At 43.3% G+C, this 19,938-nt stretch overlaps 1 protein-coding gene across 1 annotated transcript in view; it reads left to right on the top strand.

The window, feature by feature from the left end:
- Nucleotides 1–19,938, top strand: part of LOC309565923 (uncharacterized protein) — a 150,442-nt gene that overhangs the window by 67,844 nt on the left and 62,660 nt on the right. The window contains exons 12-13 of the mRNA XM_082270953.1: nucleotides 256–336; nucleotides 2,410–2,465. Of these exons, the coding sequence (XP_082127079.1) occupies nucleotides 256–336; nucleotides 2,410–2,465 (137 nt within the window). The remainder of the gene's footprint in view (nucleotides 1–255; nucleotides 337–2,409; nucleotides 2,466–19,938) is intronic.

Here is a 19,938-nt window from a genome sequence, read left to right as displayed (position 1 = left end):
TCGTCCCTCAATGGACTCCAAGAAAAGGATTATAGGTGAGTACAAAAAGTCAGTTTTCTTTCTTGTCCATCTAGGGACATGGTAAGCCAATCCTCCTGTAGGTGGCAGTATAACTCAAAAGTGATAAACTTTCTGTATATACCTTCAGGAAAATAATTATGTTGAGTACAAAAATCAAGTAGAAGTGAGGTGGTTGGAGTTGGGCTTTGCTATCTCTAATTGACAACTAAAAGGTATTCTGTAAATGTTTCCCAGGTAAAGAATTTTACTGATGTGCACCCTGACTATGGAGCCAGAGTCTTGTCTGAACTTGAAAACCTCGGAGCAGCAAATCAGGTGAAATAAAATATTATAATTGAAATAGCATAACTCTGATATTGGAAAGATAGTATAGTTAGAATGGCAATGTACAACAGATTCCAGGAGCTCTGAGAAACCCTCTGGTCCTCATGTATGAAAGAGTGGTAGAAGGTAGAATGGGGCTGTCATTATATTTATACCAACCAGTGGTTTGGGAGCCAACTGTAAGCTTTTTTAGTTTGAAACTCAAAGCTCCAGGACTTTAAATATAAATGGTGGCTTGGTGGCCTTTAAATATAAATGCTCTGACCATCTCCTGTTGTATGTCTGCAGTCTCTGACCATCTCCTGTTGTATGTCTGCATTCTCTTACCATCTCCTGTTGCATGTCTGCTGTCCCTGACCACCTCCTGTTGCATGTTTGTAGTCTCTGACCACCTTCTGTTGCACGTCTGCAGTCTCTGACCACCTCCTATTGTATATCTGCAGTCTTCGACCACCTCCTGTTGCATGTCTGCATTCTCTTACCATCTCCTGTTGCATATCTGCTGTTCCTGACTACCTCCTATTGCATGTTTGTAGTCTCTGACCACCTTCTGTTGCATGTCTGCAGTCTCTGACCATCTCCTATTGCATGTCTGCAGTCTCTGACCATCTCCTATTGCATGTCTGCAGTCTCTGTCCACCTGCTGTTGCATGTTTGCAGTCTCTGATCACCTGCTGTTGCATGTCTGCAGTCTCTGACCATCTCTTATTGCATGTATGCAGTCTCTGACCATCTCTTATTGCATGTCTGCAGTCTCTGACCACCTCCTGTTGCATGACTGCAGTCTCTGACCATCTCCTATTGCATGTCTGCAGTCTCTGACCACCTGCTGTTTGCATGTCTGCAGTCTCTGACCATCTCTTTTTGCATGTCTGCAGTCTCTGACCATCTCTTATTGCATGTCTGCAGTCTCTGTCCACCTGCTGTTGCATGTTTGCAATCTCTGACCACCTGCTGTTGCATGTCTGCAGTCTCTGACCACCTCCTGTTGCATGTCTGCATTCTCTTACCATCTCCTGTTGCATATCTGCTGTTCCTGACTACCTCCTATTGCATGTTTGTAGTCTCTGACCACCTTCTGTTGCATGTCTGCAGTCTCTGACCATCTCCTATTGCATGTCTGCAGTCTCTGACCACCTGCTGTTGCATGTCTGCAGTCTCTGTCCACCTGCTGTTGCATGTTTGCAGTCTCTGATCACCTGCTGTTGCATGTCTGCAGTCTCTGACCATCTCTTATTGCATGTATGCAGTCTCTGACCATCTCTTATTGCATGTCTGCAGTCTCTGACCACCTCCTGTTGCATGACTGCAGTCTCTGACCATCTCCTATTGCATGTCTGCAGTCTCTGACCACCTGCTGTTTGCATGTCTGCAGTCTCTGACCATCTCTTTTTGCATGTCTGCAGTCTCTGACCATCTCTTATTGCATGTCTGCAGTCTCTGTCCACCTGCTGTTGCATGTTTGCAATCTCTGACCACCTGCTGTTGCATGTCTGCAGTCTCTGACCACCTCCTGTGGCATGTCTGCAGTCTCTGACCACCTCCTGTGGCATGTCTGCAGTCTCTGACCATATCTCCTATTGCATGTCTGCAGTCTCTGACCACTTCCTGTTGCATGTCTGCAGTCTCTGACCACCTCCTGTTGAATGTCTGCAGTCTCTGACCATCTCCTATTGCATGTCTGAAGTCTCTGACCATCTCCTATTGCATGGCTGCAGTCTCTGACCAACTCCTGTTGCACGTCTGCAGTCTCTGACCATCTCCTATTGCATGTCTGCAGTCTCTGACCATCTCTTGTTGCATGCCTATAGTCTCTGACCATCTCTCACGTTGCATGTCTGCAATCTCTGACAGCTTTATTTAGCATTACATTCAGTGAAAATCAAGTTTAGCTCTTTGGTTATATCAGGGCTGGGCAACATTTGATGCCCCCTATATCAAGTTGACCACCATGGGTCTAGAATGTCCCCACAGGGGGCACTATTCTCATGCCCTATTACAGAAGTAAATGTGATATTCATTCCTATAACCAAAATGCTAATTTTTCTGTCCTCTCTTGTCTAGAGCAAACAAAATCAGCCAGAACAGGCACCAGTACTCCGTCAGGTCAAACTCTTCTGAGATCATGTGACAATTCATCGACACCATTCTCCTCAAAATGTATTTATATATCCATAAATCTATATTTTAAGTTGAACTCCAGGAAGGTATAAAAGGCACACATGATTGCCCTGTAATCATTAATACATCAATAAATGTATTTAGTTTTAAATGCAAGCAGTGTAAGTAACTACATTTAACTGGTATCAACTACTAACAGCCCCTGTACAGCAGAGCTAAGACTGGGAGAGCAAGAAGCAAGGAGCCAATCGGTTGTGCTACAGTCTATGGAGCATGCTGACAGAGGAAAAAAAGCAGAGTGATTGAGAGATGAGTTTATCAGAGTGCTTTTGTTATGGTCCAGTCACAGGGTGGGGGAGGACCTTATGTGAAAAGTGAAGATGCAGCAGAGAAAAATAAGTTCTCGTTCACTGGCAGACAGGGCTGTGCTGTATGGCAGAAATGTGTGAATCTCAGGACTTTATGGACAGAAATTGAAATCCTAAGTAGTTCAAACAGCTTCTGTATGTAAACCCTCACGTATACTCGGTGATGTGAACACCCTCAGATGATACACAGAGATTAAACAAATCTTGCTACATACATTTTATTTGTATATCTGCTGTCTTCAACTTTCACTGGGTGTGGAGTCTTGGCATACACTGTGTGACAGCACATTGGAGGAAAGGCACCCCCCCCCCTCCACATAGGCAGAGGAAGGAAGAAACAAACATGCAGAGCTGTGCTGTGAATAGACCAGCTCCCTGCTAATCTATCTCTATGCACCTACCCCAACACAAATTTCCAGCTGTATTTATCTCCTGTGTCGGAGAACGTGTCAGAAGTTTCCGCTGATAACAGAGGAACGGAGCAGCAGAAAGAAAAGGGACTTAGAGCTTTGGAGAGAGATAAGTAAGCACTACAGATATACACTATATTACCAAAAATATTGGGACACCTGCCTTTACACGCACATGAACTTTAATGGCATCCCAGTCTTAGTCCGTAGGGCTCAATATTGAGTTGGCCCACCCTTTGCAGCTATAACAGCTTCAACTCTTCTGGGGGAAAAAACACCAGGATATGGCGCAAAAACCATAGTTCACATATAACCTGTATCAGTAAAGCCATAGGAAGAGTCCATTTTAACATAAGGATAAAAAGCTAAAAAAGCTAAAAAGTCCATCCACTTAGGGCTGCCATCAACATTGGAACTGAAGCCAGATTCCAGCAGAGCTGAAAGAGTACAAGAAGGAGAGGTGCCTCTAAGTGTAGGGGTTAAAACTAGTGATTGACCGATATTGTTTTTTTGTTGCCGATACCGATATTTTGGTCAATGCATATCAGTATCGGCCGATATTGGCTGATATTTTTGTACATTTAAAAAAAATTATTATTTTTTTTTTTTTGACAGGTACTGTTGTGGAGGAATCTGGGGGTCTAAAAGACCCCAAACCCCTCCTCTGCACTTAAAAACATTCAAAACGCCAAGTTTGGCTGTTTTTAATGCTGTCATTTTTTTAAATCTGGCGCCAGACAGTACCTGGATGTGATGTCACTCATGACATCACTTCTGGGTTTTTGCATGGAGACCCGATCATAGCCGAATGCGGCTTTGATCGGGTCTTCGGCGGCTGTGCAGGCTGGTTGCCCGGGTCTCCCGATGGGATGGGAGACCCGGGCGAGCTGCGGAAGGCGGTGGGAGGGGGGTACGTCCCCTCCCGCTCCTTATAATGACAGCCGAGCAGCTACTCAGCCGCCTCGGTTGTCATTACAAGACAGCTGACCATCGGCTATGGACGCCGGTACCAGGGTCATGCCTCTAGTTGCCGGCACCACTCCGGTACAAGCACTTTCCCAAAATATCGGTAACCTCAGGGGCCGATTCCGATAGATCGGGAAAAGTGCATATCAGCCCCCCGTATATATCGGCTTTGCCGATAATCGGTCAATCCCTAGTTAAACCACTTTTTTTAATACTCATTTCCATATATACTCTGCATAAAGTGTTTCATTATTATCACTATCTACTGTATATCTTTGTATTGATTCAATTTTTCTCACAGTTGATATAATCTAAACTTGCTTTGCCACATGAATATTCAAATTGTAGTAATTAGCACCGCCCCCAGGTGGTATAAATAAGCCCTATGTCTATTCCTGTATCTATGCTTGAAAAAGGAGCGCGGCTGCCAAAATATTCGCAGCACGCATGCTCGGAAACGTGCCGCTGTGAAGACATTGTCCCAGGCCATCTAGCCAGTTGGGCTTCAAGCCTCGCTTTGCATTCTCCATCCACCATACAACCAGCGGGAGCGATTTCCACTACTGCGCTGCTAGCAGGAGGACCAACACCACGATCACTTAGGACATTCTTGGGACCCCCTCCACACAGATCTACTTACATTTATTCAACTTCATGTGAGTTGCAAATTGTATGGTCTCCAATAAATTATTTTAACCCCTACATTTAGAGGCGCCTCTTCTTTCAACTCTTCTGGGAAGGCTGTCCACAAGGTTTAGGAGTGTGTCTATGGCAATGTTTGACCATTCTTCTAGACACAAATTTGTGAAATTAGGCACTGATGTTGGAGAGAAGACCTGGCTCGCAGTCCCAGCTCTAATTCATCCCAAAGGTGTTTGTTTTTTCAGGTTGAGGTCAGGACTCTGTGTAGGCCAATCAAGTTCCTCCACCCCAAACTCGCTCATCCATGTCTTTATGGACCTTGCTTTGTGCACTGGTCCAAATCATTTGGTGGAGGGGGGATTAAGGTGTGGGGTTGTTTTTCAGGGGTTGGGCTTGGCCCCTTAGATCCAGTGAAGAGAACTCTTAAGGCGTCAGCATACCAAGACATTTTGGACAATTTCATGCTCCCAGCTTTGTGGGAACAGTTTGGGGATGGCCCCTTCCTGTTCCAACATGACTGCACACCAGTGCACAAAGCAAGGTCCATAAAGACATGGATGAGCGAGTTTAGGGTGGAAGAACTTTACTGGCCTGCACAGAGTCCTGACCTCAACCCAACAGAACACCTTTGGGATGGATTATAGTGCAGACTGCGAGCCAGGCCTTCTCTCCAACATCAGTGCCTGACCTCACAAATGCGCTTCTGGAAGAATGGTCAAACATTCCCATAGACACACTCCTAAACCTTGTGGACAGCCTTCCCAGAAGAGTTGAAGCTGTTATAGCTGCAGAGGGTGAGCCAACTCAATATTGAACCCTATGGACTAAGACTGGGATGCCATTAAAGTTCATGTGTGTGTAAAGGCAGGCGTCCCAATACTTTTGGTATGATAGTGTGCCCAGGTCATATTTCATGAATGGGGTTTGCATCCACTTTAAGCTGTGCCCTTGGGGATCAATTTTAAAATTTACAGTTTATGTATCGTTATTATACAAATCGCAGCGCCTCACTATCCAGCTTATTAAGTAATGTTGCAAATATATGCATTCACGCACACAGTGTTAATGGCATGCATTTTTAAAGGCGTTGTGTTGCATCCTGTAAATGTATTTGCAAAGTGTTATTTATATTTGAGAGTTTAAAAAAGCTTTTTATTAAAAAAAACAAAAACAAACAATGCCTTGATTTTTAATTTGCAATCAAAAAACCAAAAATGTCAACTGTATAAGAGATGTATAAATATAATTTTATATTTACAAGAGTGCGAAAAAAAAAAAAAACTTTATTTAAACAAATATAAATATGTAGCACACTCCTAGGTAGGTGCTAGTGAGAAAGTATAGTTGAAGCCTTGTCTGCTTACCAGAGGGGCTGCAGGTAAATCTATATTGTTTCTGCCTACCAGAGAGCAGGATCTGTTAGTGAGGTCTGCTCATTGTGCTTAATATGCGATTCATTGTGATTAGAGAGAGTTTCACGCTGGTCCAATAGGGAGGCATGTTGGACAGTGGGAGGAAACCTGACGAATGGATGCATAGGCTTTAACACAGTCCTGGGGATTGGCAGAGTGCAGGTGCATTCTGGGATACTGTATAAAAGCCAGAAGCACATGTGCTGAGAGGTCTTTGGCTGGAGAGCGGAGTCCCGGAGTGAGGGGGGCGGCTGCTTCCTCCTCTGTAGCAGTGGCATGCGGTTGCAGGAGGTCGTCCTGAGGACCGGAGGAACGGATGAGAGGAGCTGATCCCAAAGGTCAAGGAGAGCTGATTGAGGAGACACTGGAGACCCTGGGAAGAAAGTATCCTGAGTACAGGGACTTGTGTCGAGGGGCCTGACCTGAGGGGGGGCCACCCCACGTGTAGGATAGTCAGTGGATGGATGTCGGCGATGGATAGAAAGAGGATGCTAGATAGAGTATCCTGAAGATAATTACAAGCTCACCAAGTTATCTTAGGAAAGAGATTTAATTCCCAAATTCACCTATGGTGGCAGGGTGAATCAACAGCCTGGCTGTACATGAAGATAGAAGTCCTCTAATATTGTGCACAGTTAATACGGAGTATCCCACTATTCTCTTCTCCCATCCCTAATTTATAATAAAACACAAAATAACCAAATACCCATGGACTGGTTATTGGAGCGAGCCAAGGAGGAGAAGTGGAAAACTGTTCATGTCAAGGTTGCTGCTGGTAACTCGGGGGGACCCAAAAAGTGCCAAAAAGTGTGAAATCTTGCAGTCCTTAGGGGGGACAGTGCTACAAATATAACTTCCAGGAGCAAAAAAATATGTATAAAAACAGCACACATACACAGAATAAAAACAATGAAACCTGAACCATATACCCATCCAACAGTAATGATAAGTCAAATAAATCAGAGCTTGGACTGGACTGGCCTGGGTCAATGCATATAAAATAGGATCACAAAATACTTAATAATTAAAGATGACAAGGAGCAATGATATACTGTATACAAACCATAAAGTGAGTATTTCATACTGTAGATATGCTCTACTTCAAAATGCCTTAGTCTCTACAATACCCAATATAGTAAGCGGATAGTGCCTGTGACAGGAGTCACTTTGGGTGGGGGGCTCATGGAACCCAGATTACTTTAGAGAGGTCGGGAAACTCCTTGTCCAACTTCCCGGTCCCTCTTATGTGTAAGTCACCCTGTGTCTATTAGGGGCACAGGGTGACCAAGAACCCCAGTCGGGTCTGCACTAATCAGACTCGTACAACGACACCGCATTTCGTGTTCCCCTGTTATGCTGGTTCTATATGTGTGGTTTGTGTTGAAAGAATGAAGGGCCTCTTTCACTTGGGACAATAATATTTCTGAACAATAGCCCTCAAGAAATATATAAAGATAAACAATTTGACTTTTCAGATTGCTTGAATATTGTTGGGGTCTCTCATAGATCCTTGCTAGATAGTGAGGTGGGGTGGGGTTTGTTATTGGTAAGTGCCTGTATCCCATTGTTCTATTGTTTCTGTCTGCCTTAAGATCCACATATTATGGGATATGTGTATGTGGATTGGCTGCTAAAGGGGAGGGGGGTTGTCCCACAGTGTATATCTCTTTGTGCCTGTGTTTGAATAAACAGTTCTTATTCTGGAAGGTTCCAAAACGTATACAAGCTAAGTTGTCGGCTAGCTTTGTATGGGGGCGGCTGGGAAATATGATATCTATGTTCACGACTGGGAGGAAGCCGTATACTGACGGAAGTCTACAAGTACAGTGTGGGTTGCGGTTCCGTTACAGTTCCTGTATAGAGCAGTGTGGCATGAATGGTGGAGTAAAACTCCATGCTAATCAAGTATACACTATGAAATGTGTTTAGTTTTCTCCACCAGTCTGCCTATTATAAAGGGTGTTGTATAGACTTACGCCAGCCATACATGGATCAAAATTTGTCCAGTTCAGCAGAGACCATCCAAATCTATGTATAGGCATCCTGGTTGTATACAAGTTGATCTATCGATCGACTTGTGTAAAACCAGCCTGTCTAAATTTTTCTGAACCATTAGTGCCGCAGGCTATAGCTGGTAACACCAATCATTGAATTCTGCTAGCGGAGAAGGCTCCTCGCATTCCCCGCCGGCAGAACAGAATAGCGCTGTGGAAACGATTCCACCATCATCACTGACTGTGTTGATGGGGGAATCGAGGATTTGTTTTACTTTAACCCATGGTGCAAGAAAAGAAAACTGCATAATCTATGGCCTGCCTTAAAGTATAACTAAAGGCAAAACTTTATTTTTAGTTTTAGATAGAGTGGAGAGGGATTAGACTCCTTGTCAGTTTCTTTTGCTGTCTGTGCCCCGGTTAGGGAGATTCACCCTCTCTATTTGTCCTGTTTACCATTATCATTGAAAATACAAGAAAATGCCAAATTTTGGGTTGTCCTCAGAAAAGTAATAGCGGGCAAATCTTCCAATGGGGACACTAGCTCTAATAAACTGGGGGGTCCCTAAAAAATTCCCTGTATTTGCAGGGATTTCCTCTAAATTTCTGTTTGGCTATGGGACAGGAAGTGAAGGGAAATCTCTGCAACACAGATAGCGAAAAAAAATTGACAGGGGTCATAACCCTCCTTTGCTCTATCCAAAATGAAAAAAAAAAGGTTTTGCCTCTAGTTCTACTTTAAGTTGGCCATACGTTGGTAGATTTTTGAACAAACCTTTGTATGAACATTTTGTGGTACATTTGAAGGCTCAACAACTGGTGTTTAAAAGTACTTTAAAATTTTGCTTGCTTTAACCACTTTCCGACCTCCCTACAGCACATTCACTGCTACAGGGGGCCCACGCTGCGCAGGATCACGTGTATATATGTGATCCCGCATTTATGGGTATCGGGCACGCATGCGCGCCACCGGAGGCTCGCTCCTGTTGTGCATAAGTCGATCAGCGGGTCCGGCAGAATCGATGTTCGCCAGCACCAGGCGATCATTCGTTACACAGGCAGAGCAGCAGTCTGCATATGTAAACAAGGCAGATCGTCATATTGTCTGTATGAAAGGTATTGATCCTGTGTTCCTGCAAAGCAGGAACATGGATCAATGACTTCCATTAGTAAAAGCACCTCCCCCACAGTAGTAAAGCACTGGTTAGGAACACAGTTAACCCTTTGATCCCCTCTAATGTTAACCCCTTCCCAGCAAGTGTCATTAGTACAGTGACAGTGCATATTTTTAGCACTGATCACTGTAATAGTGTCACTGGTTCTCAAAAAAGTGTCAAAAGTGTCAGTTAGGTGTCTGATTTGTCCACCACAATGTCGAAGTCCAGCTAAAAATCGCTGATCGTCTCCATTACTAGTAAAAAAAATAAATAAATAAATAAAAATGACAAATCTTTCCTCTAGTTGGTAGACACAATAACTTTTGTGCAATCCAATAAATATACACTTATTGGGATTTTTTTTTACCAAAAATATGTAGCAGAATACAAATAGGTCAAAAGTTATGAAAAAAATCGATTTTACTATTTTTTTTATTGGGAAAGTTATGTAGCAGAAAGTAAAATATATTGGTTTTTTTTTTCAGAATTGTCACTCTTTTTTTGTTTATAGCGCAAAAAAATAAAAATCCTAAAAGTGATCAAATCCCGCCAAACGAAAGCGCTATTTGTGGGAAAAAAGGATATCAATTTTATTTGAGTACAGCGTCGCACGACTGCGCATTTGTCAGTTAAAGTAACGCAGTGCCGTATCGCAAAAAATGGCCTGGTCATTAAGGGGGAAAATCCTTCCGGTTCAGAAGTTGTTAATGTGACCAGTCGTATACAAGCAACACATAACTCCACCCATCAGTCAAAAAAGCAGGCCTAAGTGGGTGGAGTTTATATTGATGTGACCTCCCATGCTGTTTGTGATTGGATTCTATAAGGTTGGATTTACAATGATTGGTGTTTGGTGATAGCTGTGATGAAGGGATCTTTCGACCATTCATTATCATTATTGACTCTACATACTCTTGTAGCTTGAAAATAAAAAAATAAAAAATAGAGCCTTCGGCTTGAAACTATGCATGGAGGATTTTACACTTCTACTTGATTCTGCCCATCCGCTTTGCACATAAATAATATGTTATATGAATTATAATTGTTTATAAGCCCTCAGTGCGAATGACTTTTATTTTATGTTGGAGGTTTGTTTGCCTAAGTCATGCCATTAGTCTGCTGTCCTTTTGCAAGGCATCTAGAAGATTTGGATTGGAGTGCTCTTCAGTGTATAAAAAGTTGTAGTTGCATAATAAATGTTTTCTAAAATAAATATGTGTTTTTCTTTTGTTAACTTCAAATGTCTTGTGATGAGGAAATCCAAAGAAACCCTGGAGACCCACACTATAGTCTGACATCCTAATTTAATAATGAAAACTCTGTGCCACAGACAAAAACAAGAAAAAAGGGAACACAGATGAATGTGAATATGGCTTCGGCAGTTTTCAAAATATGCCTAACTTTCACATTTGTGAACTCTATAAATGTGTACAGCCGTGGCCAAAATTTTTAGAATGACACAAAGTCTGCTGCTTCAGTGTTTTTAGATCTTTTTGTCAGATGTTACTATGGTATACTGAAGTATAATTATAAGCATTTCGTAAGTGTCAAAGGCTATTATTGACAATTACATTAAGTTTATGCAAAGAGTCAATATTTGCAGTGTTGACCCTTCTTTTTCAAGACCTCTGCAATTCTCCCTGGCACGCTGGCAATCAACTTCTGAGTCACATCCTGACTGATGGCAGCCCATTCTTGCATAATCAATGCTTGGAGTTTGTCAGAATTTTTGGGTTTTTTTTTTTGTTCCCCTGCCTCTTGAGGATTGACCACAAGTTCTCAATGGGATTAAGGTCTGGGAGTTTCCTGGCCATGGACCCAAAATTTCCATGTTTTGTTCCCCAAGCCACTTAAGCCTCGTACACACGCAACGAATTTCCGCCGACCGGTCGTCCGTCTTTTGTCCAGAGTGGTGTCTGTTGGTTGGAATGTGCTCTAGACTGCACACTAATTTTCCCGCACGACAGAATTCTACTTCAGAAGTGATGTCATGTGTTGGATTGCTTTCTTTGTGTTCTTTCATGGGATCACACGCAGCATTTATTCCTAAACAATCTTCAGAAATGCAAATAAACACACAACTAGACTTCTTAATGGAAAAATTTTGGCCACGGCCTTTATTAACTGGTTTGAATATACACTTTATTAAAACTTCAACTTCATACTCAGAACGATATGACTTATAACTTTTGACTTCCATACAAATTTTCAACTCAGCTATTAGAGCTCGAGCTGAATAACCATATCACAATATTATTACACTGTCCCCCTTTTCTTACGAAAAGGTGACCCACCACATTAATAAGGCCGCGACAAGGGGAGGGGGGGTTGGGTGAGCTCTGCAGCTTGTGTCATCCCGCGAAGTCTGGCGCCAATTCCAGTCAGCACCCAAAGGGGCTTCCAGAAGCTTCTAGCAGCCTCTGAAGCCCCCTACCTATCAGGCGTAAGCCCCCCATGAGACCACGCCCTCACCTGCTAGGGGGAGCCTTGAAACCCTCAGGCTGCGGTGATCCCATGAGGAAAAGGGGGGCCTTGAAACCTATTTCCCCCTTTTCCCAACATCTCTGAGCATGCCTAGTCTTGCTCATAAGATTTTTCCACATCGAAATCTGTACTAATGAGACGAAAATCGGACGTGTTTTGACGGTCGACAAAAATTATATAGCCTGCACACCAGGATTTTTTCGGCCGAAAAGTCGGAGTCTGTTGTCAGAAGCACCATACTAACAATCCGAAAATCGGCAGATCGGTTGTCGGACGAAATTTCCCCGCCGAATTTCTACTTGTGTGTACAGGGCTTTAGTTATCACTTTTGTCTTATAGCAAGGTGCTCCAAAGGCATTGTTCCTCTCCAAACTGTTCTTGGATGGTTATGAGAAGTTCCTCTCAGAGGATGTTTTTGTACCATTCTTTATTCATGGCTGTGTTTTTAGGCAAAATTGAGTCCACTCCCTTGGCTGAGAAGCAACACCACATATGAATGGTCTCAGGATGCTTTACTGTTGGCATGACACATGACCAATGTAGAATAAATGTCCCCAAAGTGTTGTGCTGTTTACCGCCAAAACTCCACCCCAACTCCATATCCACTTTCCCTTTTACCTAAATTAATGAGACCACACCGTGCTTGGAGTTAATTGGCCACAGCAGCCCTTTTATTAACCCTTTTAACTTAAAATTAACATAAGGAGAAAAAACATTCCTTAAAACAGAAACAAATCAGTCGTTAAGCCTGTTGGTCTTTGAGGCACCCCCCAAATAATTCCAAATCCTGCACTGCGGGGACCTGTGCCCTGATAGGCCTCCAGCCGCGGCACCGGCTCGGAGACAACCCACTCCCCGCAGTGCCACCATTTTAAATTCCATTTAAACTGACATTAAATGGAATGCACCATAGGGACACATACCAACGATGAGTCCCAACCATACCCTTATCCTAAACTGTTCACTTCCCCCGCCAGCAAAGACCAACAAAAACGCCAAGCTGCCATGACAAACATAAATACCCCCGAAAAGGACAGAAAGCACAAAAGACAGACAGCAAAAATAACAACTTGTAGAAAACACAGGGAGGGTGGGTGGGAAGCTTCTTCTTCTTTCGTCCGTTGATCTTCACTGACCTCCAAACTTAGAGACCATCCCTCCTAACTGTACCTCAAACCCCACCCAAACATAGTCCACCAATCCCTGAATCCTCCCAAACCACAACATACTTTATTTAACTCCTACCTACCCTGTCTCCCCTCTTCACCTGGTCATGTCTGCCCTGCGCTATTTTTTTTTTTTTTTTTCGCTTCGGGCCTTGCTCGACTGATGGTAGTGTTCACCTTTTCTTCTCCGGACAAGGTTTTTTTTCTGGACGCCCCAAACAGATGGAAAGGGCATTCATCAGAGAAAATGACTTTACCCCAGTCCTCAGCAGTCTGATCCCTGTACCTTTTTTCAGAATATTAGTCTGTCCCTGATGTTTTTCCTGGAGAGAAGTGGCTTTTTTGCTGTGCTTCTTGACACCAGGCCATCCTCCAAAGGTCTTCTCCTCACTGTGTGTGCAGATGTACTCACACCTGCCTGCTGCTATTCAGGGGCAAGCTCTGCACTAGTAATGCCCCGATCCCGCAGCTGAATCAACTGTAGAAGACGGTCCTGGCGTTTGCTGGACTTTTTTGGGTGCCCTAAAGCCTTCTTCACAAATGCAAGGGGAATGTTTTTTTATGGGATTAAGTTCAGTTTCATGGCAAAGAGAGACTTTGCAATTAATTGCAATTCATCTGATCCCTCTTCATAACATTCTGGAGTATAGGCAAATTACCATAAACACGGAGGCATCAGACTTTGTGAAAATTAATATTTGTGTAATTCTCAACATTTTTGGTCATGGCTGTATATAGACCACGCTGCCAAAAATGTGAATCAAAATGACTAAACTGTTTTGCCAAATGTAAAAGTGCACACCAGAAAATACAACTAATGTCCAATGTATCAATAGGTCCTATTCAAATAATAGATGCTTAAGAAACAAAAGGTAGGTGAACAGGTGCTGGTGCCATTAGTAACAGATAAACACGTGAGCACTTCCAGGTGCTCCCACATGGATGTACACGCACTGTAACGAAAGGACCTTATATTACTAGTTAGGCCTCACTGCGCTTTTTTTGGTGGGACCCACGGTGTATTTTGTCAGCAGGTACATATAGCACTTTTTGTTAAGATGGCCACCACTGCCCTGAGACTGGAAACCGACTTACACTCCAGGGATGGGATATGACATCGCCAGAAGTGACGTACATAAACTCTATATATAATAAATAATAAATGAAAGTTAAAACCCTTGTGAGTTTGCTTCAACCCTTCATGCAAAAGTCCAAAGTAATGTGCATCTCGATCCATCAAAATCACCATCACCGATTAGACAAGGCAAAGGCTTACCAGAGCAATAGGACTCTGTGGTTATAGAGAAGTCATACTGAGCTGGATGTCATAGGTATAGCACACACGGACAAGAATCCAGGCGTATCACAGGACACAACAACCAACCAGAAGCATCACCAAGATAAGACATATAGGGGGAGATTTACTAGAACTGGTGAACACAGAATCTGGTGCAACTGTGCATAGTAACCGATCAGCTTCTAGGTTTATTGTCAAAGCTTAAAAGAGAAGTATGTTTTTTTTTTTTTTCTTCAGAATCATACTTACATAGGTGGATGCAGCATCAATCCAATTCTGCTGCATCTGTCCCCTTGCTGGTTATAAGACAGAGAACCAAGCGATCAAACACCACCGATCGCTCAGTTCTCACAGCTCTATGAGCAGAGAACTGGGTACTGTCAGTCACTGGCTCTCTGCTCTGCCCTTCTGCACTCATTGGAGCTGAGAGGATGAGCTGGGTGCCGATCCAGGCATGTTGGGCATGTGGACAGATTCTGGCTTCATTCTTGCAATCTTGCCCCAGCATGAACTGGCTCTGTGATTTCAGCCCGCTGTCTGCTGAAAATGGGTCACAGGAGTGCAGAACTAACTGCACTCCTGTGATGCACAGGAGAAGTACAGCCAAACAAGGTTTGGCTTTACATCTCTTTTAATTTAACAAACTGAACGTAGAAGCTGATTGGTTACTATGCACAGCTTCACCAGATTCTGGGTGCACCACTGTTAATAAATTTCCCCCAAACTATCCTCAAAAGTCATCCAACAAGGAGCGCCACCAGGAACAGTCAGCTCATAAAAAAGGAGAAAGAGACCACTGCTCCACATAGTATTGAACCCAACATACAGGTTTATTAAAAGATTCAGGGTATATATTGTACTCACAGTGACTTAAGTTGTAAACAGTGCTGTATAACTCAAAAGCTGGCTAAATTCCGTCACCGGGGACACATCCAATAGCGTGATGACATCACGTGGAATGGCTTCACCTTATGAGTTTCATCAGAGATGTTGTCTCCCGGCCCCCAGCTGCTGGAGTGGAAGAAAAAATATGTATCACGTTCATACCCAGCATCTCAATGCAAGCTTGGCAAAATTGTTGGCTTTTAGCTGCTCCCATTCCAGCTAGTGCAGTTTCCCCCCTTCTTTGAATTTGTAGCCTGTGCTGTACTATAGTAGCTGGTCCCCAGCTGCCATTTTTTTGCCCAGAAGCCATCTCTGCACAGGCAGGGATATTTTATACCCTTTACGGCCCACTGGGTCAATTTTCTTGCAGCCAGCAAGGATCCAGTATGGGTCTTCCTACTGATGTTTGTGGTGCCACCTTCTGTCTGCCCTTCGGCAGGGAAAGTTCAAACACACATCTTGCTGCCACCTGTTGACCAGGAGCAGAAGTTACATTAGCGTTCACTATCCTAAGTGCAAGAGTTGTAGTGCTCCTAGAAAGTAAGTGTGCTATTAGCTGCTTTTTTATCAATCAAGTTGAAACTTTTCAAAAGCATTTTTTGCTATTGGGTGATCTTATATTACTCTTTTTACTGAGATATTGATGTCCATGGAAAAAAGTACCTAAGAGTAGGGAGGGGCTTGTGTGTTTGAGTCAAACGGGAAGTTCGCCCGCCAATGAGCGCCCCATAATGCACTGCGGTCTTGCAGTGCATTGATTGCTAATGATTGACTAAAGCAAGCACCTGACCTGTATTCTTTGGCCAATCACAACACAATGTACTGTGAGAGCCATGATTGACCAAAAGCAAAGTGCCATTGGCCAATCATGGCTCAGGGGCTAAGTTCACACCCCACACTATATAAGGCTGCTGCTTATACAGCAGCCGTGTATAGAGTGTGACAATGGAGATTAGGCAGGTAGTTAGTGAATAGTGTGTTCAGTCAGTTTAGTGCAGTCAGTGTAGTGTACAGGCATACTCCACTTTAAAAATGTATGGATATGTTGTAGTCCTGGGTCCCCTCTCGGTGCTCCCCAAGTTTGGTGTCCCTGTCACTTACGGTTCAGGAGCAGTGCCATGCCAAGCTGACCAATATTTCCCATAGACGCCAATGTTAAAGACAGGGAGCAGTGCCATGTCAAGCTGACCAAGATTTCCTATAAATGCCAATGAGCACTGAAAGCTGAAAATTGGTCTAGGCAGGAAGGGGGTGAAAGTGCCCTGTATTTAGAATTAAAACATTTTTTTTTTTTTTACAAAGACCCTTTGGGTCTGGTATAGATTTTAAGAGGAACTCCATGCCAAAATAAAAAAAAAACAGCATGGGGTCCCCCCCCCCCATAATCCATACCAGCTCCTTTTCCAAGCATGCAGCCTGACAGGCCAGGAAAGGGGGGGGGGCGAGTGAGCGCCCCCCCTTAACCATACCAGGCCGCTTGTCCTCAACATAGGGAGGGTGCTTTGGGGTGCTCCCCAAAGCACATTGTCCCCATATTGATGGGGATAAGGGCCTCTTTCCAACAACCCTGGGCTGTGGTTGTGGTGGTCTATGGGGGGGGGGCTTATCAGAATCTGGTCCCACTATGTAAATGGGTATCGGGTACATCGTACCCCTACCCATTCACCAAAAAAGTGTAAAAAAGTAAAAACCACAGGAAACAGTTTTTGACAAGTCCTTTATTAAAAGGAAAAAAAAATAGTGTCCCTCGATGTAAATCCATCGTCAATCATGACGCCCGCCGAACCCGGGAAAATGAAAAAAGTTAAAAAACGCTTTGCCTCTTAACAGGCTACCTGCTGTATGCCCGGGTATACGGCGGGTAAAATATTTTTTGCAATTTTTCTATTTTTTGGGTCGGTGGGCGTCGTGATTGATGATGGATTTCCATCGACGGACGCAATTTTTTTTCCTTTTTGATAAAGAACTTGTCAAAAACAGTTTCCTGTGGTTTTTACTTTTTTACACTTTTTTGGTGAATAAGTATGGGTACGATGTACAGTACCTGATAGCCTTTCACATGTGGGGGGGGGGGGGCGGCATCTAGGCGCCCTCTTGTTAAAGGGGGCTTCCAGATTCCGATAAGCCCCCCACCCACAGATCCCGACAACCACAGCCCAGGGTTGTTGGGAAGAGGCCCTTGTCCCAACAAGGTGCTTTGAGGTGGGGAGGCAGAGCCCCGCCCCGCCTCAAGGCACCTACCCCCCATGTTGAGGTCATGTGGCCTAGTATGGTTTAGGAGGGGGGGGCGCTCGCTTCCCCCCCCCCTTTCCTGACCTGCCAGGCTGCATGCTCGGACAAAGGGCCTGGTATGGATTTTTGGGGGACCCCCACGCCGTTTTTTTTTTTTTTTTTTTACATTTTGGCATGATATGGACTGGGGGGGGGGTGGGGGCGGCCTGGCTGTTTTTTTTTTTTTTTTTTAATTTTGGCATTTTATGGATTGGGGGGAAGTGAACTCACGCCGTTTTTTTTTTTTCATTTTTCATGTTCGTGTCCCATAGACCTTAATAGAGTTTGCATGTTCGCTAGAACTTTTCCCCGTTCGAGATGTTCTGCTGTGAACCGGGCAGGGGGGTGTTCGGCCCATCCCTACCCAAGAAATGGAATAGCTGTTGAGCCCTAATTAAAGGTACAAGCACCATATTACAAGGTGAGTACCATCCATGTGGGGGATCACTGAACTACACTAGAACACTATTCATGTGTAAAAGGAACTGTGGTATTATTATTGGCCAGTAGAGGGAGCACATTCAGTCTCATATTACTGTTACACATACAAGGAATAATAAGTGTTTTCTACAAAGTGTTAGTTATTATGGACATTATTAGACGTGGTTTATTCATTTGTATTTTAAATTATACTGTGTTAATGTTTTGCAGTGATGTGTTTATTTATGATTTTATATTTAGCCATGTATTAGTCATCATCTGTCTATGTGATTAGCCATTGAGTATAGTAGTAATTAGTTAGATATTTTTTGAATGACGCAGTTGTTTTTTTACTATTTGAAAACGTCATTGACAAGGTAACACTACTGCTGACCCCCCCCCCCCCCCAAAAAAAAAAATAATAATAATAAAATAAAAGACCCTAACAAAATGATATATACACATGAAAAAAAATATTTAAAAACCTAAACCCTAAGCTCCAACCCTAAAAACATAAGCAATAAAAAAATAAATAAAAAAATGTTATGGTATTTTTTTTTATAAATATAAAAAAAAAAAAAAGCGAATACAAATTAAAATGAAAAAACAAGCCCTAAAAAACTAGAAATAAATAAATGGATAGCGGCAGCACAGCAACATAACTTGTCACTGGCGCTTACTAAAAAAAAAAAGCAAAAAAATAAAACAAAATAATAAAAGGAGTTCTAAGGAGGACTGTTATACAACCTGCAATTCACTGCAATGTATCAGTGGCAATATACAGCATTAAATATAACACTGTGTAGAAGAGCACTAGAACAGTTCATAGTACAAAACTCTCTCCCTGCAGTCTCTGTCAGCTGACCCTCACATTACTAACTCCAACACAAGGGCCCATTTTACCTCGTGATGCCCTCTGAAGAGTGATATGTGGTGCCTCCTCACTCATGTTTTAACCCCTAGAAACCTTCACCACTGTGTCACAATGGGGTAAGCGGTTGCAGCACTGCCTCCACCGAGTGCGTAGTAGGGATAGATTATGCCACCCACCAACTGCAACAGGGCAAAATGGCTTCTGGGTGACCCATATTTTGGACTTAGTTTACACTTGCAGTTGGGGGGGGGGGGTTAAAAACATGCGACTGAGCCATGCATTTACTGCTCCCCAACCACTCTCCCCAAGCTGCTGCAAGCAATTGTACTGTGCTGTGGAAAAAATTAGCCCCCCTGTCAAGTGAAAGGAGCTGTGTTGCAACACATGGTGGTACAGGCTTTTAGGGGTTAAAACGGGCTGTGATGAGGAGGTATAATGCCTCCTCACCACCTGTCAAATGCCCTCTGAAAAGGGATTCACTGTAGATTGTTCCTTAGAGGGTAATGCATGCATAAGTGAGCCTTATAGTGAGGGTCAAAGGTGTTTGCAGAACTGTGCCAGGCAAAAAAAAAAAACAGAATAATTCAGTGGTGAACACCTCAATCTGTGCGGCACGGCTGCTATTTGATTGATGAAAATCAACTGTGTAGTGTTTAAAACAGCGCTCATGCCAATTTTATTTGTGCAACATCATATCAATGGGAAAAATAATAAATAGCTAATAAAAACTTGGGAGTTGATTTATTAAAGGCAAATAGGCTGTGCACTTTGCAAAGTGCAGTTGCCCTCTGCAAGTGCAGTTGCTGCAGAACTTAGTAAATGAGGTAAGGCTTCAATTCGCAAAGAGTACCCAATCATGTGCGAGGAAAATAAAAAAAAAACAGCAGTTTTGCTTGCACATGATTGGATGAAGGAAGTCAGAAGAGCTTATGTTCATTTACTAAGCTATAGAGCAACTGCACCTGCAGAGTGCACAGTCTATTTGCCTTTAGTAAATCAACCCTATGGTCTATACCGAAAATCTACCTAGGGGACCGCCCCTTTGGAAGACGTCAAATGACAAAACATGTAGGGCAGGGCCAGTGAATGTGACGTCACTACTCACTGACAGCTCGGAGTCTACAGC

This window comes from Pelophylax lessonae (assembly GCF_965119305.1).
Source record: "Pelophylax lessonae genome assembly, chromosome: 10".
Lineage (NCBI taxonomy): Eukaryota > Metazoa > Chordata > Amphibia > Anura > Ranidae > Pelophylax > Pelophylax lessonae.
This window is presented reverse-complemented; position numbering and strand designations above follow the sequence as displayed.